Here is a 17832-nt window from a genome sequence, read left to right as displayed (position 1 = left end):
TTTCGACATCTTTTTTAATAAATAAAACCAATAACCCAATAAAATTTACCGAAAAAACTAAATAGTTTTTTTTATTAAAACCAATAACCCAATAAAATTTGCCAAAAAAACTAAATATTTTTTTTAATAAAACCAATAACCCAATAAAATTTGCCGAAAAAACAAAATCTTTTTAAATAAATAAAACCAATAACCCAATAAAATTTGCCAAATAAAACCAATAACCCAATAAAATTAGCCGAAACAAAAAATATTTTTAAATAAATAAAACCAATAACCCAATAAAATTTGCCAAAACAACTAAATAGTTTTTTTTATAAAACCAATAACCCAATAAAATTTGCCAAAAAAACTAAATCTTTTTAAATAAATAAAACCAATAACCCAATAAAATTTGCCAAAAAACTAAATAGTTTTTTTTCCCACACCCTTGGTGGTAGCGAGCGAAGCGCTCGCGATTGCTCGGCTCGCGGTGACGACCCCTCGCGGGTCGTGACGTCACCTGCGTCTCGGAAGTAGTTGACGGCACAAAAAAACCCGCGTGGCTGGAACAGCTGATCGGAGAGTGGAGACACGGGGAGAGACGGGGGGACAGAGATACCGGGAGAGAGAGAGAGACGTGGAGAGAGGAGGGAGATACGGAGAGACGGAAAGAGAGACGGGGAGACATAGAGATACGGGGAGAGAGGAGGGAGAGACGCAGGGAGGAGAGACACGTGGAGAGACGGTCGATAGGGGAGAGCGGCAGGGATGTCGGGAGACACGGGGAGAGAAGAGGTGTGATCGACGCGGAGGTATCCAGGCAGAGACGTGGAGAGAGGAGAAGCCCTGGGAGAGACGACAGGCACCCCAGCGCGTAACGTTGAACTTCTTTGGCGCCGTACGTAGGCAACCGTGCCGATCGGAGGTCACGGTTGTGGTTTGTAATGGAAGTGGACATCCCAGGTCGCAGCTGTAGCAGCAGCAGCAGCAGCGAGGGTCCATCGCTCATGGGGCTCAGCGACGAGGTGCTGCTCCACGTGCTCAGCTTCGTGCCCTGCCCCGACCTGCTGGGCAGCGTGAGGAAGGTCAACCAGAAGCTCCGGGCTCTCAGCGTGGACCGCAGCCTCCTCGCCGACATCAAGCTGAGCGGAGTCTACCAGGTTTGGGGGTGCAGGCTGCTCGCGGGGGCCGTTGTGCACCACCACGGGCACCACCATCACTGGCACCACCACCACTGCCACCATCACACTCACCGCCACCATCATCATCGCCACCACCTTCATCACCACCACCACCATCATCACCGCCGCCACCATCACCCGTCACCATCACCGCCACCACCATCATCACTACCATCACCACCACCATCATCATCACCACCACCACCATCACCACCATCATCATCACCGCCATTGCCACTGCCACCACCACCGGCCTGGTGACATTTCACGCCCGTGCCCCGCTAGTCATGACTTCTTGTGGGCCACTTCAGTGATTAGTTTCAATACGAAACAGCTGTACCTCGTCTTCATTTTCCATGTCCATGAAAACATTTTTACTTCCATTATATACCTATATAAAAAATATATCTTTATGGAATTCGAGGAATATAGGGTGCAATAATGTAGGATTATTGTTCGGTAGCATGTACTCTGGTGGTAGTGCCACACGCCGATAAGTCCCGACTCACAAGTCCTCGCCCACCTTTCCCCGGTTGCGTCTATCGCTTCGTGAAATGTCCTCGGCTAAGCCAAAGGCGCAGCTCTGCAATCCCTTGCTCGCCCTGCTGCCGGCTCCTGAGAGCCCCCGTCTGGAGGCGACGTGGCCGGCTCTGCCCTCGTTGGCCGTGCATCTTGGGAGAGGCGGGAGACGGAGGCGCACGGGGGATTTGGGAAGCGTGGACATTTTTTGTCCAGACCGCCACGCCAGGAGATCGAACCAGCATCGACAATATAAAAAAAGAGAATGTGTTTTTTTTTTGACAGATATATTGTGTTATCGTTTATGAAATTGCTTCTCGCAATTGCTTACGAGGTGTGTAGCTTTTTTTCAGAAGCAGCCTGGCAACAAATCATCGCTCAACAAAGTGGCTAATCACGTGGAAATGTATAGCCAGTCAAACACTCTGAACGCGTGTTGATTCTAAGTGTGGAGGGAAAAAAACTGAAAAATTCACGCAGCCAAGGGGGGAGAACATGCAAACTCTAAATATACAAGCGTCAGGGTCAGGATGGAACCCACAAAACTTCTGTATACCACACAAAGTAAGTGACAATTTGCCACTTGCTGTCATCCAGCCAGGCGGCGAGCCGGTGCCAAAACTGCCAAGCTCTGCAGTCCCCTATTTATACATCGAGTGTTAACAAAGCTCCACTGATCTTGCTGGTTGTAATCTCCAGTTAAGCATCACATAAAATATTGTCAACATATTTCCTTGCTGCTCCAACATTCCTCCTCCGGTTTTGTTTATAAACCAAACCAATGTGACATATTTTCCCATGACATAACAACGTGATTTGATTGGATCTGTCGCTGGATGGTGGAGCGTTAGGCTTGAAAATGTATAACCCAAAAGAAACCAATTCCGAATGACGGTTTTGAACGGGAAAGCCTACGTATAGAAAAACAAAACATTGATAGTGCTATGAGTATAAGAAACACATCACCACCACGTCCCTTCTCTCTGCTCTTCCCGTCGACACCCTCCCACCCACCCACCCGGGACCAGGTGACCGATCAAGACGTCCGCGAGATCTTGGAGTGCGCGCGCCCGGGCGTGCAGAACCTCGACCTGGGCGGCTGCTACTGGCTGTCGGCGAATGTGCTGGACGCGGTGTGCCGCTGCCGCTCACTGGTGCGGCTGGACGTGACGGGCTGCGCTCTCACCGCGACGCGTCTGGACCGCATCCTCGGCGGTGCCCCGGCACTCGCCTCGCTCGCCATCGACGTGCGCCCGGGCTTCGACGCTGCGCGGCTCGGAGCGGAGGCCCGCGCGGTGGGTAGCGGTCGTCGCCGTTGTTGTCGTGGTTGCCTCCGCCACCCCCCACCCGCCCCACTCTGGTGGCCATAGGTGGACGGGCCCCGTCCAGCACCGCCACGTTTTTTTCCGCACTGGTGTGGTGTCGAGGTTGCGCCGATCCTCCGTTGTGTTGTTTAGCATTTAGGTTTGTTTGGGGCGTCGCTGTGGCGAGACGTTATCTGCAGGAGGTCGTGGGTTCGATCCCGACCCTGACGCCGGCTGTATATTTGGAGTTTGCACGTCTCTTTCTCTCTTCATGGTCGCGTGGATTTTTTTCCGGGTCCTCCGGTTTTTCCCTCCACATTTAGTAACATGCTTTTAGAGTATTTCGCTGCTATAACGTTCCATGTGATAAGCCACTTCGTTATTTGTGATGGCCAGGTCGCTTCTGAAAAAGAGCTATATAGCTCAGTGGGCCTTACCTGGTTAAATAAAAAATGTTCATAGTTTTTATAGTCGTTAGCGCTGTGCAAATTCCGGTTTTATTTTCCATCGTTGTTTTTGTCGTCGTTCTGAATAATCGGCTGGCCCAGAACCGGCCAGGTGCTTCCGGCGGTAGAGCGAGCGGCTCACAATCGGAAAAGGTCGCGAGTTGACTGAGCCCAGTGTCTCTTCCTCCATGGTCGATAAAATAGGTACTACTTTGTCGGGGGGATAGACTCACCCCCGTCATAGTCAAGTGAAAATTCCACCAGCGGGTAGGGGCTGTAAACAAGAAGCTAACACCTCCTTGCCGCCGATTCCAGCAGGAAATCACTTTTGAGCTTTGCACTTCACTGTTAGATCAGCGCGCCGCACGATACCTCACGCACGCTCTCACACCTCTCTCGCACATCTTCCCCCTCGCGATCTCACCACCGCCGCCGCCGCCGCCGGCAGGCGTTGGCGCGCATCACCGAGCTGCGCCAGACCCTGCTGACGCCGTCGTACGGCGTGGTGCCGTGCTGCGTCGCCGTGCGCACCCTGCTGCTGCGCCTCGAGATCCCCGACTGCGACGAGGTCGGGGGGGCGCTGCCCCCCGCGCAGCTCATGGTGGGCCAGAGCAACATACCGTGCTACCGGCACCTGCGCGTGTTCGCCGTGCGGCTGGCGCCCGGCTTCAGCAACCAGGACGTGGCGCGCATCTACCTCTCGTCGCTGCCGTCGCGCCCACCCAGCGGCATCGAGGTAGCGGCATGGCGAGCGAACCCACGCTCCCCTCTGCATCACCACCCCCCACCACCCACCACCACCCACCACCACCCACCACCACCCACCCCCCACCACCACCCACCACCCCACCACCCACCACCCCACCACCCACCCCCCACCACCACCCACCCCCCACCACCCACCCCCCACCACCCACCACCACACCACCACCCACCACCACCCCACCACCCACCACCACCCACCCCCCACCACCCACCACCACCACCCACCACCCACTACCACCCACCACCACCCACCACCACCCACCCCCCACCACCCACCACCACCCCACCACCCACCACCACCCCACCCCCCACCACCCACCACGACCCCACCCCCCCCACCACCCCACCCCCCACCACCCACCACCACCCCACCCCCCACCACCTCCCACCACCCACCACCACCCCACCGCCTCTCAGTCCTCTGGCCCCATTCCTGCCCCCGCCAGTAAATTGGGAGGTGGCAGCCCCTGTTCTGCAGCTGCCATCCCTCCGTAGCCAGCCGTTGTTCACTCGGTCACTCTTCCACTGCTACCCCCTTCCGCCCCCCCTCCACCACGTCATTTGTGATTGGGAGGTGACTCCTTCACTGCTCCGTTCGTTCTCTCTCTCGGTGGGTTATGAATTACAGGCAGAGCGGAGTGCCGTATCGCCACACGTCTTCACGAGACGGCGATAGCCCGATCGATCACATGACCTATACGTTAATTCTCGGAGGTGGAATTCAGAAGTAGATGGATCTTGGCTAATGACGATGATGACGATGCTGACGATGGATGATATGCAACCTCTCTCTCTTGGACAGACGTTCGTGCTGTCAGTGCCCTGCGGCTTCCCGGAGCTCACTCCGTGGATGTCGGGCTTCCTGTCGGCGGTGGCCGAGAGCGACGACCTCGCGTCGTTGCAGCTCCCTCGCTCCTGGCTCGCCGAGGGCTCGGCGCTGCGCTCCGTCCGCCTGCGCCGGCCCCGCCACCTCATCCTCCCGCGCTGTTCGCTGCGCAGCCTCGACCTGGCGCACATGCTCGCCCTGCCGGCGCCAGGCCCCGCCCGCAGTGACGGCGATGACGGAGCTCGCGCCGCCGATCGTGAAGACGAGGGCCACAGCAACGACGACGACGGCGACCACGACGGCGACGCCGCCAGCCCGGCCCGCTCATTGGTGACGCTCAACCTGAGCGGTTTCGCGTTCGGCCGTTTTGGGGTCCAGCGCCCGGAGCAGGCCTCCGTGGCCTTCCTGGACGCGTTGACGCGCGTGTGCCGCCGCGGCCTGCGCAGCCTCAACCTGGCCGGCGCCCACGTCCACCTGCCGCTGTCGCCGCCGGCGCCCGGGCAGCTGTGCCGGGCGCTGTCCCGCCTGCGCCGCCTGCGCTCGCTCGCGTTGCCGCTGTGCGCCGTGTCGTCGAGCTCCCCGGCGGGGCACGCGCCCGCTGGTGGGCGGGCGCCGGCGGTGTACGTGCGCCGGCGCGGCCCGAGTCTGCGATCCGGCGGAGACGCCGCGGGATCAGCGGAACAACGGGCGGAACCGCCGAGGGCGGCGCCGGAGATGCCGGCGCGCGGATTTGACAAGAAGATGCGGGTCATGAGGACTGCGCCGCTGACGGCGGCGGAGGCACCGGCGGTTGCGTTGCTCGGCGTAGCCGGTGACCCCGCCGACGCTGGCCCGTTTGCCGGATTGGTGTCTCGGCTGCCGCAGCTGCGCGAGTTGGAGCTGGTGTCGTCGAACTTCGTGTCGGCTTTGCCGCGGTTCGAAATGGCCAACCAGCAAGTGCGGCACTGCGGGCACGGCACGGCGTTCGGGGACGCAGAGATGGCGCTCATTGGGCAGCTACCGAACCTCCGCCGGCTCACGGTGGCGCAGGTACCCGGGGGGGGGCGAGGGGTTGCGCCCGGCTGGCGGGGCAGCCGGTTCCTGGCTGACGTGTGAGCGAGTGAGAAAATGATGGGATTGGTCGGTGGGTGTGCGAATGAATGGGTGGGTGGGCAAGTAGGTCAGTCATCAGGTGAGTGAAGAAGCGAATTAGTAAATGGGGGAGCAAGCAAGCGAGTGCCAGTTGGGTTAGCTCACCCATTTTCCAACTAAGATCCCAACGGATCGCTCGAACGACAACGGGAACCACCTTCGGCTTACCTGTGCCCCCACCGACCTTGCCCCGGCAGGCACCCGAGGTGGTGACGGGCACCGGGCTGGTGGCACTCGCTCGGGGCTGCCGGCACCTGCAGGAGCTGTCCCTGGCGAACATCGGCAAACCTGCGCACGCCACGTACCTGCCGGCGCTGTGCCAGGCGCTGGCGCTGTGCCAGAGGCTGCACAGCTTTCGGTGAGTTCCCCCCCCAGGCGTACGATCGGCTACGATGACGATCACGACGATCACGACGATGACGACGATGATATTGCCCCTGCAAACAGCGCCGCCAGGGTGCACAACAGGGGATATTTGCTCTGGACCCCACAATGGACCTGGGGGATGAGGAGATGAGCGAGCCCGCGCGCCATTTTCCCCCAGGCCGCAAGAAACCTCTGGGCAGCTCTGCCTGCAACTTAAACCCCCACACATGCACAGTCTCAAATCCTTATCGCAGGGCCTCTGCGAGACTCTGTGGGCCTCTGTGAGAGTCTGCAGGACTCTGTACGAGTCTATAGGCCTTTGTATGAGTCTATAAGCCTCTGTGGGTGTATGCACCTCTGAGTCTATTGGCCTATAAGCGAGTCTGTTGGCCTTTGCGAGTCTGTTGGACTACGTGGGTCCGTGGGTCTCTGTGCGAGTCTGTTGGCGTCGGTGCGAGTCTTTTCGGGCCAGTGACGCGATAAAGGCCACCGCCGCTGCGATCCATTCAAACCCTCGACCTGAAGGTTTCTGTCGCCGGGGATCGGCACGTCACGGCACTGAAAAAAATGGCCCTGGCTCGGCTCGGCACGGGTGCCCAAGCGGAAAAGGCAGCCGTAGGGCGGCAATGGGCCACCGGGCGTGGCGTCTTATGGCGTCCGTCTGCAGGCGTGAGCCTTTCGGGAGACGGCCGTTTATAACAAATTACCTTGACGATCGTGCGACTGCAACGCAAACGGTGATGCCGAGGACCGCCATCCACCCATACGCCTTCCGACGCATCCAATAGAGACAAAGATCCCTCGTACAGCCTTGACAGACTGTTGGAGCAAGTGCTGTTCGCGAGAACTCCCGTGAAGGCCAGGAACAGTGCACGAGGGGATGGGTGGTAAGGACCACGCCCGGCCGCCTTTGTCTCCCCAGTGGCGATGTTTACACACTGCACCAGGTACTCATTTCAGGCCGTGTGGACCTCGGGCAGGCCCAGGACTGGTTCAGATAATCGTCACTCGTGGTGGCCATGAGTAGAAATCGAACCTGGATCGCCGGGTTCGTAGCGCACCTCCACCCCCACCCCCACACACCCACCTAGCCCCACACACACCCACCCACACCCACCCACCCTTGTCTCCGGCACAGGCTGGAGCAGCCATACGTGAGTGCGGGCGCCACGTTTTTCCGGGCTCTCCTGCGCTGCCCCGAGCTGCAACGGCTGTGCGTGGTGTCGCGCGGGGGCGGACTGCCCGAGCCCGACGTCGCCCTCCACTTCGTCGCCGCCTCGCCCCACCTCGTCGTGTGCCACCTCTTCACGGGCGACACGCGCGTCACCTGCAAGGAGCTGCAGAAGACCATCATGAGGAGGTGAGCATGGGAGTGAGGAGGAGGCAGGGGCCGCCGGTGGTAGTGGTGGTAGCGGTGATGATGACGATAATGTGATGATGACAAGATAACTATAGCGACGATGATTGACTGCAATAATAATGAATGAATGGGTGGGTGAGTGGCTGGGTTGGTGAGTGGGTTGGTGGGTTTGTGAGTGAGTCATTCAGTGGGTGGGAGGGTGATTGAGTGGGTGGGTAAGTGGGTGAGTTAGTGATGATGACGACAGATAATGATGATGAGGGTAATGTTGATTGTCGTAATAACGATGGCAGAGATGATAACGATTTTGTTTTCGATGTACCGCCCTCCTATATGCAGGGGGGGGCATCATCTCGGAGTGCATTACATCTCACATATCAACACATTTCAAAGGTCGCACCCCCAGTTGCAGCTGTCCCTGTGTGGCACAAGGTGACTCGGCACCTGGCCGGCAAGCGGGCTTCGTCTGCCGGTGGGGGGGCGGTGATCGCTGCTGTGTGCGTGATCCCAATGGACGATGGGAATGCTTTGGAGTTGGGGAATGAAAATTTGGGAAAGCCGCAACATCCGTAAATGCTACACGTGCCTGCACGAGTCTTGCGAGCCGAGAATTCACGAATTAATTGTTTCTCTCAAGGCCACACAAACATTGCTGTAGATTTACTGACAATACAACGGTAAAAAAACGTGGCCTTGGTCATAACATCCTCCACTAGAAAAACTGCCATTACCACCACCACCCGCCCCACCATCACCACCACCCGCCCCACCATCACCACTACCACCACAATCTGCATCACCACGACCCCCATCACCATCAACCACCCCCATCTTCATCACTACCACCCCCATCTCCACCAAGACGACACTTGCTACCACCACTACCACAATCTTCACCACCACCACCAACTCTGCGACCACGACACCCATCACCACCAGCCACCCCCATCTCCGCTACCACCACCACCCTGTTTACCACTACCAGCATTGTCTCCACTACCACCATTACTCTCCCATCCACCACCGACACCACAATGCTGTGTCAACAACAGCGTCATGTGGCTGGCGAGAGATAAGCCAGCGCCCCAAGCTCAGTCTGGGACAGGATGCAGATACTGCCCGCCCCCAACTCCGCTCCCCCGCCCTCCTACAGCACTCCCTTCCCCCATCTCTGCAACCCCCCCCCTCCCTGACTCCTACACTCAAGCCCCCACCCCGCTCCCTATCCCCACTTCCCCATCTCCCCCCCCACCTCCCGGTACCCCCTTTTTCCTGCAAAGACCCCTGATACCGCCACGTACCACGATCCTCCCCCACCAACTGCCACCACCACCCCTTGCTCCTCGTCACCTGCATCTCCCGTCCACCCACCCCTGCACCTAGGCCTCGGCAAGGTAAGGTAAAAGTTAAACGGTAAAAAAAACAAGAGAAACTTTACCCTACCTTTTACCTTACCACAAATACAATCGCGCTACCCTACCTTTTACCCTTTAGCAGGTAAGGTAAAAGGTAAAAAAGAACGAGCCTACCTTTACCTTACCTTTTACCCTTATCCCATACAAATTTCGCGATTACAGGGTAATTACTGGGGTAAAAAACATGGACATTTTTTTTTACGATAAATGCTAGTTAGAGCGCTTTATTCATTTTTCGATTTAAAGCTTTCGTGACTGCAGGGATTCATCTTCTTGGTTCTTTCGGTAAAGTCACGTAGAATGGAAATAATAAAATAATAAAAATAAAACATAATAAAATAATTCTCACGACGTTTCGGCCACAACGCAAGCAGTCGTCCTCAGGTGAAGACCAGGTCTGTCGGGGAGACAGCGTCTGAATGAAACAGCACCATGCTTGGATTGTATATTTAATCTGGGTTGGAAGGGGGGGAAAGGGCGCCTTGACAAAATAATTTGCATATCAAAAGGAATTTAGCATATTTATGGGAAATGCAGGTATGTGGTTAATACTACTTATGCCCGTGTATTATGCAGGATTCGCAGCATCAAAGGGAGGGGATATGGGAAATGCAGGTATGTGCTTAGTACTACTTATGCCCGTGCATTATGCAGGTTTAGCAGCATCAAAGGGAGGGGATATGGGAAATGCAGGTATGTGATTAGTACTACTTATGCCCGTGCATTATGCAGGATTAGCAGCATCAAAAAGAGGGGATAGGGGTAGCATTAATAAAGGGAAGGAGTGTTAATAGTATGTAGCTGCAGTAACTAAACCCACCACGTAAACAACTAAAGTATAAACTACATAGTATCATCAGTATACTAAATATACTCTACAATAAGCTGAGTTACTAACAGTAAGTAATACATTACAATTCTATGTCGTAAAAAATATAATATGCTTCCATCTAAACTTTATTCTCTTACATCACACGAGTCTACACCGTACTATATACTGCCATAGACAAACCCAACGTTAAAGTATATACTGTATTGCTATTAACCATACATTGTAATATTACACTATGTATTATTCTACCCACCCTAATGTATATCACACTGCTGTATATGGTACAGTATATAATAACAATCGCTCTAAGGGCGGCTTCACCGTGATCACAATGACGGACGAGGTGCTCCATCGTCACCGGCACGAGATCCAATGTCGAATTGTGGTCCGCCGACAACGAGGCCATGACCTGGCGCGGCATTCGCAGGAATGCTGTCACGCCCTCGATGTTTGCCCACTGCAGTTCAGATAAAGCACCGACACCGATCACATCCTGGAAGCGCGCCATGATAATGTCCAATGGGACACGCTTCTTGATGGCGTCGTCGCCCATGTCAAACGTCGAATGCCACCTGGTCGGCGAGTCCTGGTGCGTCGGCTCCTTGCTGGCGAGCTTGGCGATCTCGGCCTCGTGGCGGTACGACTGCCGGACGACCTTGCTGCACCTGATATTGACGAGCGCCTTGCGCAGTTTGGCATTTGTTGACTTGATCAGTTTTAGAACTTGGACGACGCCGATCTGGACGGAATGATCCGCACATCGAATATGGTGGCAAGCCCGCAACTGCTCATATCCGGCGTCCACGTTGACCAGGGCGAACAACGTCTTGACAGCACATTTCGCATCGGAGCCATTGTCGCTGGTGACAGCGAGCAGCTTGGTCGAGATATTGTGCCCGAGGCTTTGGAGGTGCTCAAACAGAGTGGCCCCAATGCGCTTGCCGACACCCCTTCCGGACTGCACATCGAGGATTGTGTCAGCAGCATGGATTTTGACGCACCAGATTTGCTGTCGATCCAGTGCACCGTGACCATCCGAAATCCCTTCAGGTTGCGGTTCGACCACCCGTCGATGGTGAGCGAGATGGCGACGTTCAGGTTGGAGAAGAACGCCCCGACGATGGTCAGCATGATGGCGTGATGCTCGACAATCCTGCGAATGATGGTGCGGGTCGATGGGCCCTCGTATCCCGGCGTCAATGTGTTGACCAAGGTCTTGAACTTGTCGCTGCCGGCGGCTCGCAAAGAGATTGCACCTTGGATAACAAAATCCACCACCGCGTTCTCAAACTTTCCAGGAGGCGATCTGGGATTGCTGGCCGGCTCAGCGTTTGCTGTATTAGGCGGCTCGCCGACGCCAACGTCCCGACCTCGCTGCCTGGGGCGAGCACGTTGTGTTTCTTGAGGTGGGCTTTCCACCCCGACGCGTTCGTGTGGGTGGAAAACCACTTGCGGCAGCGCACGCACTGCCGCTTCCCTTGCTGTGCATGCGGATCACCCTCCATCCAATCGTGTGTGTGCTCCCACGGGAACGCATACCGCTGCCTCTTTCGATTGCTGTTCGCAGCAACCCCAAAAAAGCCGTTGCTGGCATCCTCGTCCTCTAGTACCTCGACCTCAAGAACGTGGACCGTCTCCATGTGCTCCGCCATCACTTTAAAATGGAGGCCACGGATTGCGTCACTGCGCCACGGAACTTTTAGCGGTAAACAAGGTACTGTATTTACCAGTAATTATTCGCCCTACCCTTACTCTACCGGGTAATTCTTCTGAGCTACCTTTACCCTACTCTTTACCTTACCCCTTGGCATGTCGAAACCTTTACCTTTACCCTTTTACCCGGTAATAAAGGTAATTTACCTTACCTTGCCGAGGCCTACCTGCACCCACCCCTCACCCACCCCATGCCCCCCCCCCCCATGCCGCCCCAAGCTTTCCCATGATTCCTTGCGTGCTATTGTGCTCCTGGATTGTCTTTCCGCTGGTGATTTTATTCTTCTTAAACGAGGACAGATGTCTGCCTCGTGACCGATCGCCGGTGCCCGTTTTTGTCGCCGCTTTGTCCGTCTTTTGTTTAATTCCTTACGTCGCTTTAAGATCGATGTTGATGATAGATACATACATACGCTTGATACTGCGGGTTGTTGTGAACCGTAAACACGACACCGCCATCTGTCTTGCAGAGCGCGTGAGACATCGCGCTGCGGTTATCCAGCGGAGACACCGGAGGGTGGGCAGGCCCATCTGTGTGTCGGCAATTTTCCAGGTTCGATCGGCGAACCTACAAATGATCGCGGCGTATATTCTGCGGATTATAAGACGCTCTGGAAAGTAAGACGCACCACGAATTTGTGCCTGGTGTCAATGAAGTTATACGACAAAGATTACACCCCCCCCCATAGCCTTCAACAGAGTGTTTGGGGCAAGTTCTTTTAGCGAGCACCTATGAAGGGCAGCACCACGCCACCCAGTGCTAATGTTGACAAACCAAACTAGGTGCTCATTTTTGAGGCTGAGTCGACCTAGGGGAGCCCCCGGGACCGGTTTGAGATAATCGAACTCCCAAATACACTCGTAGCAGATGATAATTATACTCACTTGATACTGTACGCTGGAGAACACAGTGAACCCACGTACTGTATTTAGTTTGCCCCTTGGTTTATTTCAATTGCACCAAGAAACACGTGGAACAGAACATGCACAAGTTACAGACGTCGTATTGACTGTGAAGATGAACCTCGTTTGGGAGTTTTACAAATCTCTCCGTGTTCCAGCAGCCCTTGCCTCCGAAGCTGTGGATGTGCAAGCCCACAGCTAAAACAGCCCTTTGTCAATCCACTGCTGGATGAAAGGCCTCTGTGTCCTGGGAGTTAACTGACCATACTTCACCATGCTGGTGCAATGCGCTAGCCACTGCGCCACCGTTCCCCCTCCCCTTTATTTTACACAAATAGAATAAAATACTTTATTTAAAACAAGATCCTGTGCTTAACCTTGGCCTCAAGGCTGTACAGACAGTGCCATAGATTTACCGCACATGGTTAAACACTGCAAAGTAAAATATGACCTTGTCATTAGCAACTTCCAGCACAGCAATCCCCCCCCCCCCCCCCACACAGCAACCTTCAGCACCACCACCACCACAGCAACAACCCCACGGCAACCTCCAGCACCACAACAACAACCACACCCACAGCAACGTTCAGCACCACAACAACCACCACCCCCACAGCAACCCCCACCACCACAACCACCCCCACCACCAGCCTTACAACAACAACCACCACCCCCACTGCAACCTCCAGCACCACCACCACAACAACCACCCCCACAGCAACCCCCACCACCACAGCAACCCCCACCACCAGCCTTACAACAACAACCACCACCCCCACTGCAACCTCCAGCACCACCACCACAACAACCACCCCCACAGCAACCTGCACCACCACAACAACCACCCCCACAGCAACCCCCACCACCACAGCAACCCCCACCACCAGCCTTACAACAACAACCACCACCCCCACTGCAACCTCCAGCACCACCACCACAACAACCACCCCCACAGCAACCTGCACCACCACAACAACCACCCCCACAGCAACAACTACCACCACCCCCACAGCAACCTCCACCCCCACGGCAACCTCCACCACAACCAAGACTGCCACCACCAACCCTGTTCGTCTGTTCCCCCTCCTTCCTTGAATGACAAACACACTTCTCTGCGGAAGAGGCAATTCCTGCGTCTCTTCAGCAGCAGCAGCAGCAGCTGGACCTGCTGATAGCTGAAGAAGCAGCGGTGGTGGTGGGGGCGGCAGGGGGTGGGTGTGTGGGGGGGGATGCGGGAGATCGCTCTGATGTCGGCTGGCAAGGGGGGGGGGGCGGGCTGCTAGAGTCTAGGAAGGAAGATGAGGGCCTCTGGGACTGGGATTAAACAATCAAATGTTGATTAAACGCACGTCGCGACAGACGGTTCTTCGCTCAACCTCGCGCCCCCCCCCCCGCCCGGGGCTCCCTCTGTCCTCCATCTGAAAGCCCCCCCCCCCCGGCTCACCCGCCCCCCCCCGTTCCACGCTCTCGGTGGAAGAGCCTTGACTGGCGAGGCCACGTGGCAGTGCTGGTGGTGGTGCGCTCGTCGCTTATTGCGCGAAGTTCGCCGCTCGAAACGAGCGGCCGCCCTGGTTAATACGGCCTGTGCATCTCCGCCGTGAAACGTACGCGCCGTGTGCTTTGCGCTGGACTTGAGAGACACCCGCGGTGTTATTTCAACAAGGGCAGGCCGTGTGTGATGTGTTAACGTGTGTGTGTTGTTTTGCAGCTGGGTTAGGTCCGGTTAGATGCTCGGTATGTGTAAATGTGTGTGTATGTGGGGAGCGGTAGTGTAGCGCTTAGCGCGCTGCACTCCAAACCCGCCGAGCCGAGTTCGATTCCCCCTCGCAGCCAACACCAGTGACAATTATCTGAACTGGTCCTGGGCCTCCCTTAGGTCGACTCGGCCTCAAATGAGTACCTGGTGCAATGTGTAAACATCGCTACGAGGGAGACAAAGGTGGCCGGGCACAGTGTTGGCCACCCAACTCTCCCATGTGCCGTGCCGGCCTTCATAAGCACTACTCGCTAACGGCGCTTGCTCCTCCAGTCTGTTAAGGCGATATGGGTGATCTTTGTCTTTGTTTCAGCGTGTGCCCGTCGCGCCCAGCTCTCAGCGTCGCCGTCTTCCCGCTCATGCACGACCTCCTGGGCGAGGTGATCCGCTCGCTGCCGCTCTCGCACCTCGACGACTTCACCCTCTTCCGCTCGCACGTCGCTCAGGAGCCGCCCGGACTGTGGCACTGACGAGAGATGAAGGGGGGTGGGTGGCGGAGGGGTGCGGGGCAATGGGTGGCAGTGGGTGGGTATGGGTGTTGCAGCTACTGAGGCATCGTGCTCATCTCTCTTGTGTTGTACAGCCCTGCAGAGCCAGTGGTGGACATCGCACGATCCTAAGGCGAGTCTTTCAGTTGAACGACCGCCGTTGATTTCGCCGCAAAGTGGTACTGATTTTATCGACCCCGGAGGGAGGGATGCTGGGCTGAGTCAACGCCCACAACCAGGATGTGAACTCGCGGCCTTCCCATGGCGAGAGCCGCTCGCTCGACCGCTGAGCCACCCGGCCGGATTCAGGAGCCAGTGCCGGAGAATACAGGAGACGCTTTCATCCGATGAGATTTATCTGTGTGACCGAGGAACTAATGTTCGGGAATATTGCTTCACCTGATTATTATTTATACCCCCGTATTATTTTTGCGTGTCACAAAGGAGTCTTCAACATGAGTTTGTGAGTAGGTCTGTATCCATGTGTTTTCAGAAACGCGCTACGTTTTAAGACTAACTTACGCAACTTACGGGAAGTTGCTTCACCTTGCTTTTTTTTTGTACGGTTTAACGTCTTAATATAAATTTCATACGTCGGCTTTTACCACCGACATTAATGATTGATAATTCGTTGATTTTGAGTTAGATTGTCGTGGAGGTATAACGTAGATTTTTTTTCTTAACTAACACTCTTCACCGCCCAATGAGAGAGCCAATTAAATCGAGTGGGTCACCTCGTGGGCAATGGATTGAAAACTACATTCTTTAAAACTGCTTATTGCTGATCGTCCTTCCCCCGCACCTCTGATTAGCGCGGTTGGCTACGTACGGTGCAAAAGAAGTTTAACATATCCGTACAAAAGGTTCCACAGTGGCTCGGTTCGTCAGCAAAACTGGCGGAGGATTGAAAAGCGAGCAAGAAACATCTGGAACGTTTTGTAGGAGATTCCGACCGGCATCATCGGGTAATACCAAGAGCTCAGGGGTTGATAGTTTTTGTTTTCGCGAGATCTGAGCTCTTCTGAAACACCTGGTGATGCTGGTTGTGTAGTCTCCAGCGAGAAGTCCTCCATAACTGTGAAAATATCTTGCATATCTCGGATCTTAACTTTGTCCTAACAAATGTAGAACTTTCTCCTAAATCTGTAACCACCTTACCCCTAATAATAACCCCAAGACCTTAACCCTCACTTAACTTGGGGGGGGGGGGGGGGGTACAAATAAGTAGTGGTGAAAGCAATACTAATTTCCTTGTAATTATTAGTTCCTGGGGATATATGTCCATGGGGATTACATGTCATATTCTAATTGTTTAATATTATTTGTTGTGTATCGTTGCTCTTGGGTAGAACGAGACGTTTGTTTACAGAGGAGGAGAAATGGAGTGAGCGACGTGCCTCACCTAGATGGATTCAGGGCGCCCCCTCCCACCCCGTCCCCCACCTGCGATTTAATAACGAGTCACGATCCAGGGTTATTATTCGATTCAAGAATCTATAAAAAAAAAACACCTGCCGACTGCAGCATGTGTGCTGCCTTCGTTAGCCTAAATATAACATTCGCGTATGCATTATTGCTTTGCATGCAATTTCCATGTAAATATGCACGACATTTGCATGTAGTTTGCACGGATTACCCGAGACTAGAAAGGAGCAACCAACTGGCACACGAACAAAACACGAAACTCGAAATAGCAATTCATACGAGACAAAGAACCCATTTCTAAATCGTGATAATTCATCGAATCGTTGTGGGTTCACGAGAACGTGACTGCCGAGCCGAGCTGAGATGTAATTCGGCCAAAACCGGCGGCCCAGGGTGGAGCTGCGTGTCGAGGGATGGGGGGGGGGGCGGTGCCAGGTAACGACACGGGCAGCGGAGTGATCTATATGAGCCAGGCAACCAAGGGCAAGAGAAGACCAAAGACCGAGAGGGTGGGAGACTGTGAGGGCAGATCTATGGGTGTCTGTGCGAGCCTCTGAATCTCATTGCGAGGCTATGGGTCTCTGTGCGAGTCTCAATGGTTTCTGTGTGAGGCTACGGGTGACTGTGTGAGTCTGAGTCACTTGCTAGTCAATGGGTCACTATGTGAGTCTGTGGGCCCATGGGTCTGTGCGGGTCTGTGCGGGTCTGTGCGGGTCTGTGGGCCCATGGGTTTGTGCGAGTCTACGAGTCTTAGTGTTGAGTTGTAACAGCAGCCGCTGGGATGCCTGTTAGTGCGGATCTTGGAGGTCCGCTGCGTGTCGACTGCAGGATCTGGCAGAGGGTAGAGAACGTTGGTAGCGAGGCGTGATGGTGGTTTCATTGGCTTTGGCCATAGTGACGCCTCGATTTCTGGTGATTGGGGTGAATTGGTGCCCACGTAGGGGGGAGAGTTGTTCACGGTGATGCGAATTGGCCTGGGTCAGTTGGACTCGGCTTGCTTCGGGCCTGGACAATTACAACCAGGGTCAAGAATAGTAACGGAGTGGCAACCGGTGAATGGCACGTGTCCGAGAGCACGTCCATCGTGGAGACATTAAATCGGTTCACGTGCAGTTGCTGGGTGGGTTGTTACATCGCGTTACCATGAGAGGAGGGGGTTAGGTTTGGGGAGGCCCTCATCCAGCCGTGGATTGACTGTGGCTGATGATGAAATGCGACCAAGCCATGCACCTGACCTCGTAAGATCGCGGAAGCTAGGCAGGATTTAGCCTGGTCAGTACTTGAATAGGAGGCTCCTTGGTAATACCAGATGTTGCAATGGGCTGCTAGGTGACCATGGAAATGTCAGTATAGCAGTGGATTCTTAAATCCATCTGTGCAGAGCTTTGAGTCGGTGTGTGTGTATGTTTGGAGTGAGGGG

The 17832-nt window shown here is 55.0% G+C and overlaps 1 protein-coding gene across 1 annotated transcript; it reads left to right on the top strand.

Moving 5' to 3' along the window:
• Positions 1-571: 571 nt before the first annotated feature.
• On the top strand, positions 572-14980 carry LOC133339207 (F-box/LRR-repeat protein 18-like). Its single transcript, XM_061547358.1, has 7 exons — positions 572-1142; positions 2711-2977; positions 3881-4168; positions 5000-6052; positions 6352-6512; positions 7659-7880; positions 14813-14980. The coding sequence occupies exons 1-7, from the start codon at positions 927-929 to the stop codon at positions 14967-14969; spliced, it is 2364 nt and encodes a 787-aa protein (XP_061403342.1). The 5' UTR covers positions 572-926; the 3' UTR covers positions 14970-14980.
• The last annotated feature ends 2852 nt before the right edge of the window (positions 14981-17832 follow it).

The sequence above is a fragment of the Lethenteron reissneri genome, unplaced genomic scaffold (assembly GCF_015708825.2).
Source record: "Lethenteron reissneri isolate LAM-NWPU_2019-01 unplaced genomic scaffold, ASM1570882v1 scaffold_1653, whole genome shotgun sequence".
Taxonomy (NCBI): Eukaryota; Metazoa; Chordata; class Hyperoartia; order Petromyzontiformes; family Petromyzontidae; genus Lethenteron; species Lethenteron reissneri.
Note: the sequence above shows the minus strand (reverse complement) of the source record. Positions and strands in the feature narration are given on the sequence as shown.

What these genes read in the sequence shown, in the direction of transcription:
- LOC133339207 (XM_061547358.1), top strand. Translation starts at nt 927, where the DNA reads ATGGAAGTGGACATCCCAGGTCGCAGCTGTAGCAGCAGCAGCAGCAGC. An exon ending in AGCTGAGCGGAGTCTACCAG is followed by an intron (nt 1,143 to 2,710) that starts GTTTGGGGGTGC and finishes ACCCGGGACCAG; the next exon opens with GTGACCGATCAAGACGTCCG. An exon ending in GCCCACCCAGCGGCATCGAG is followed by an intron (nt 4,169 to 4,999) that starts GTAGCGGCATGG and finishes TCTCTTGGACAG; the next exon opens with ACGTTCGTGCTGTCAGTGCC.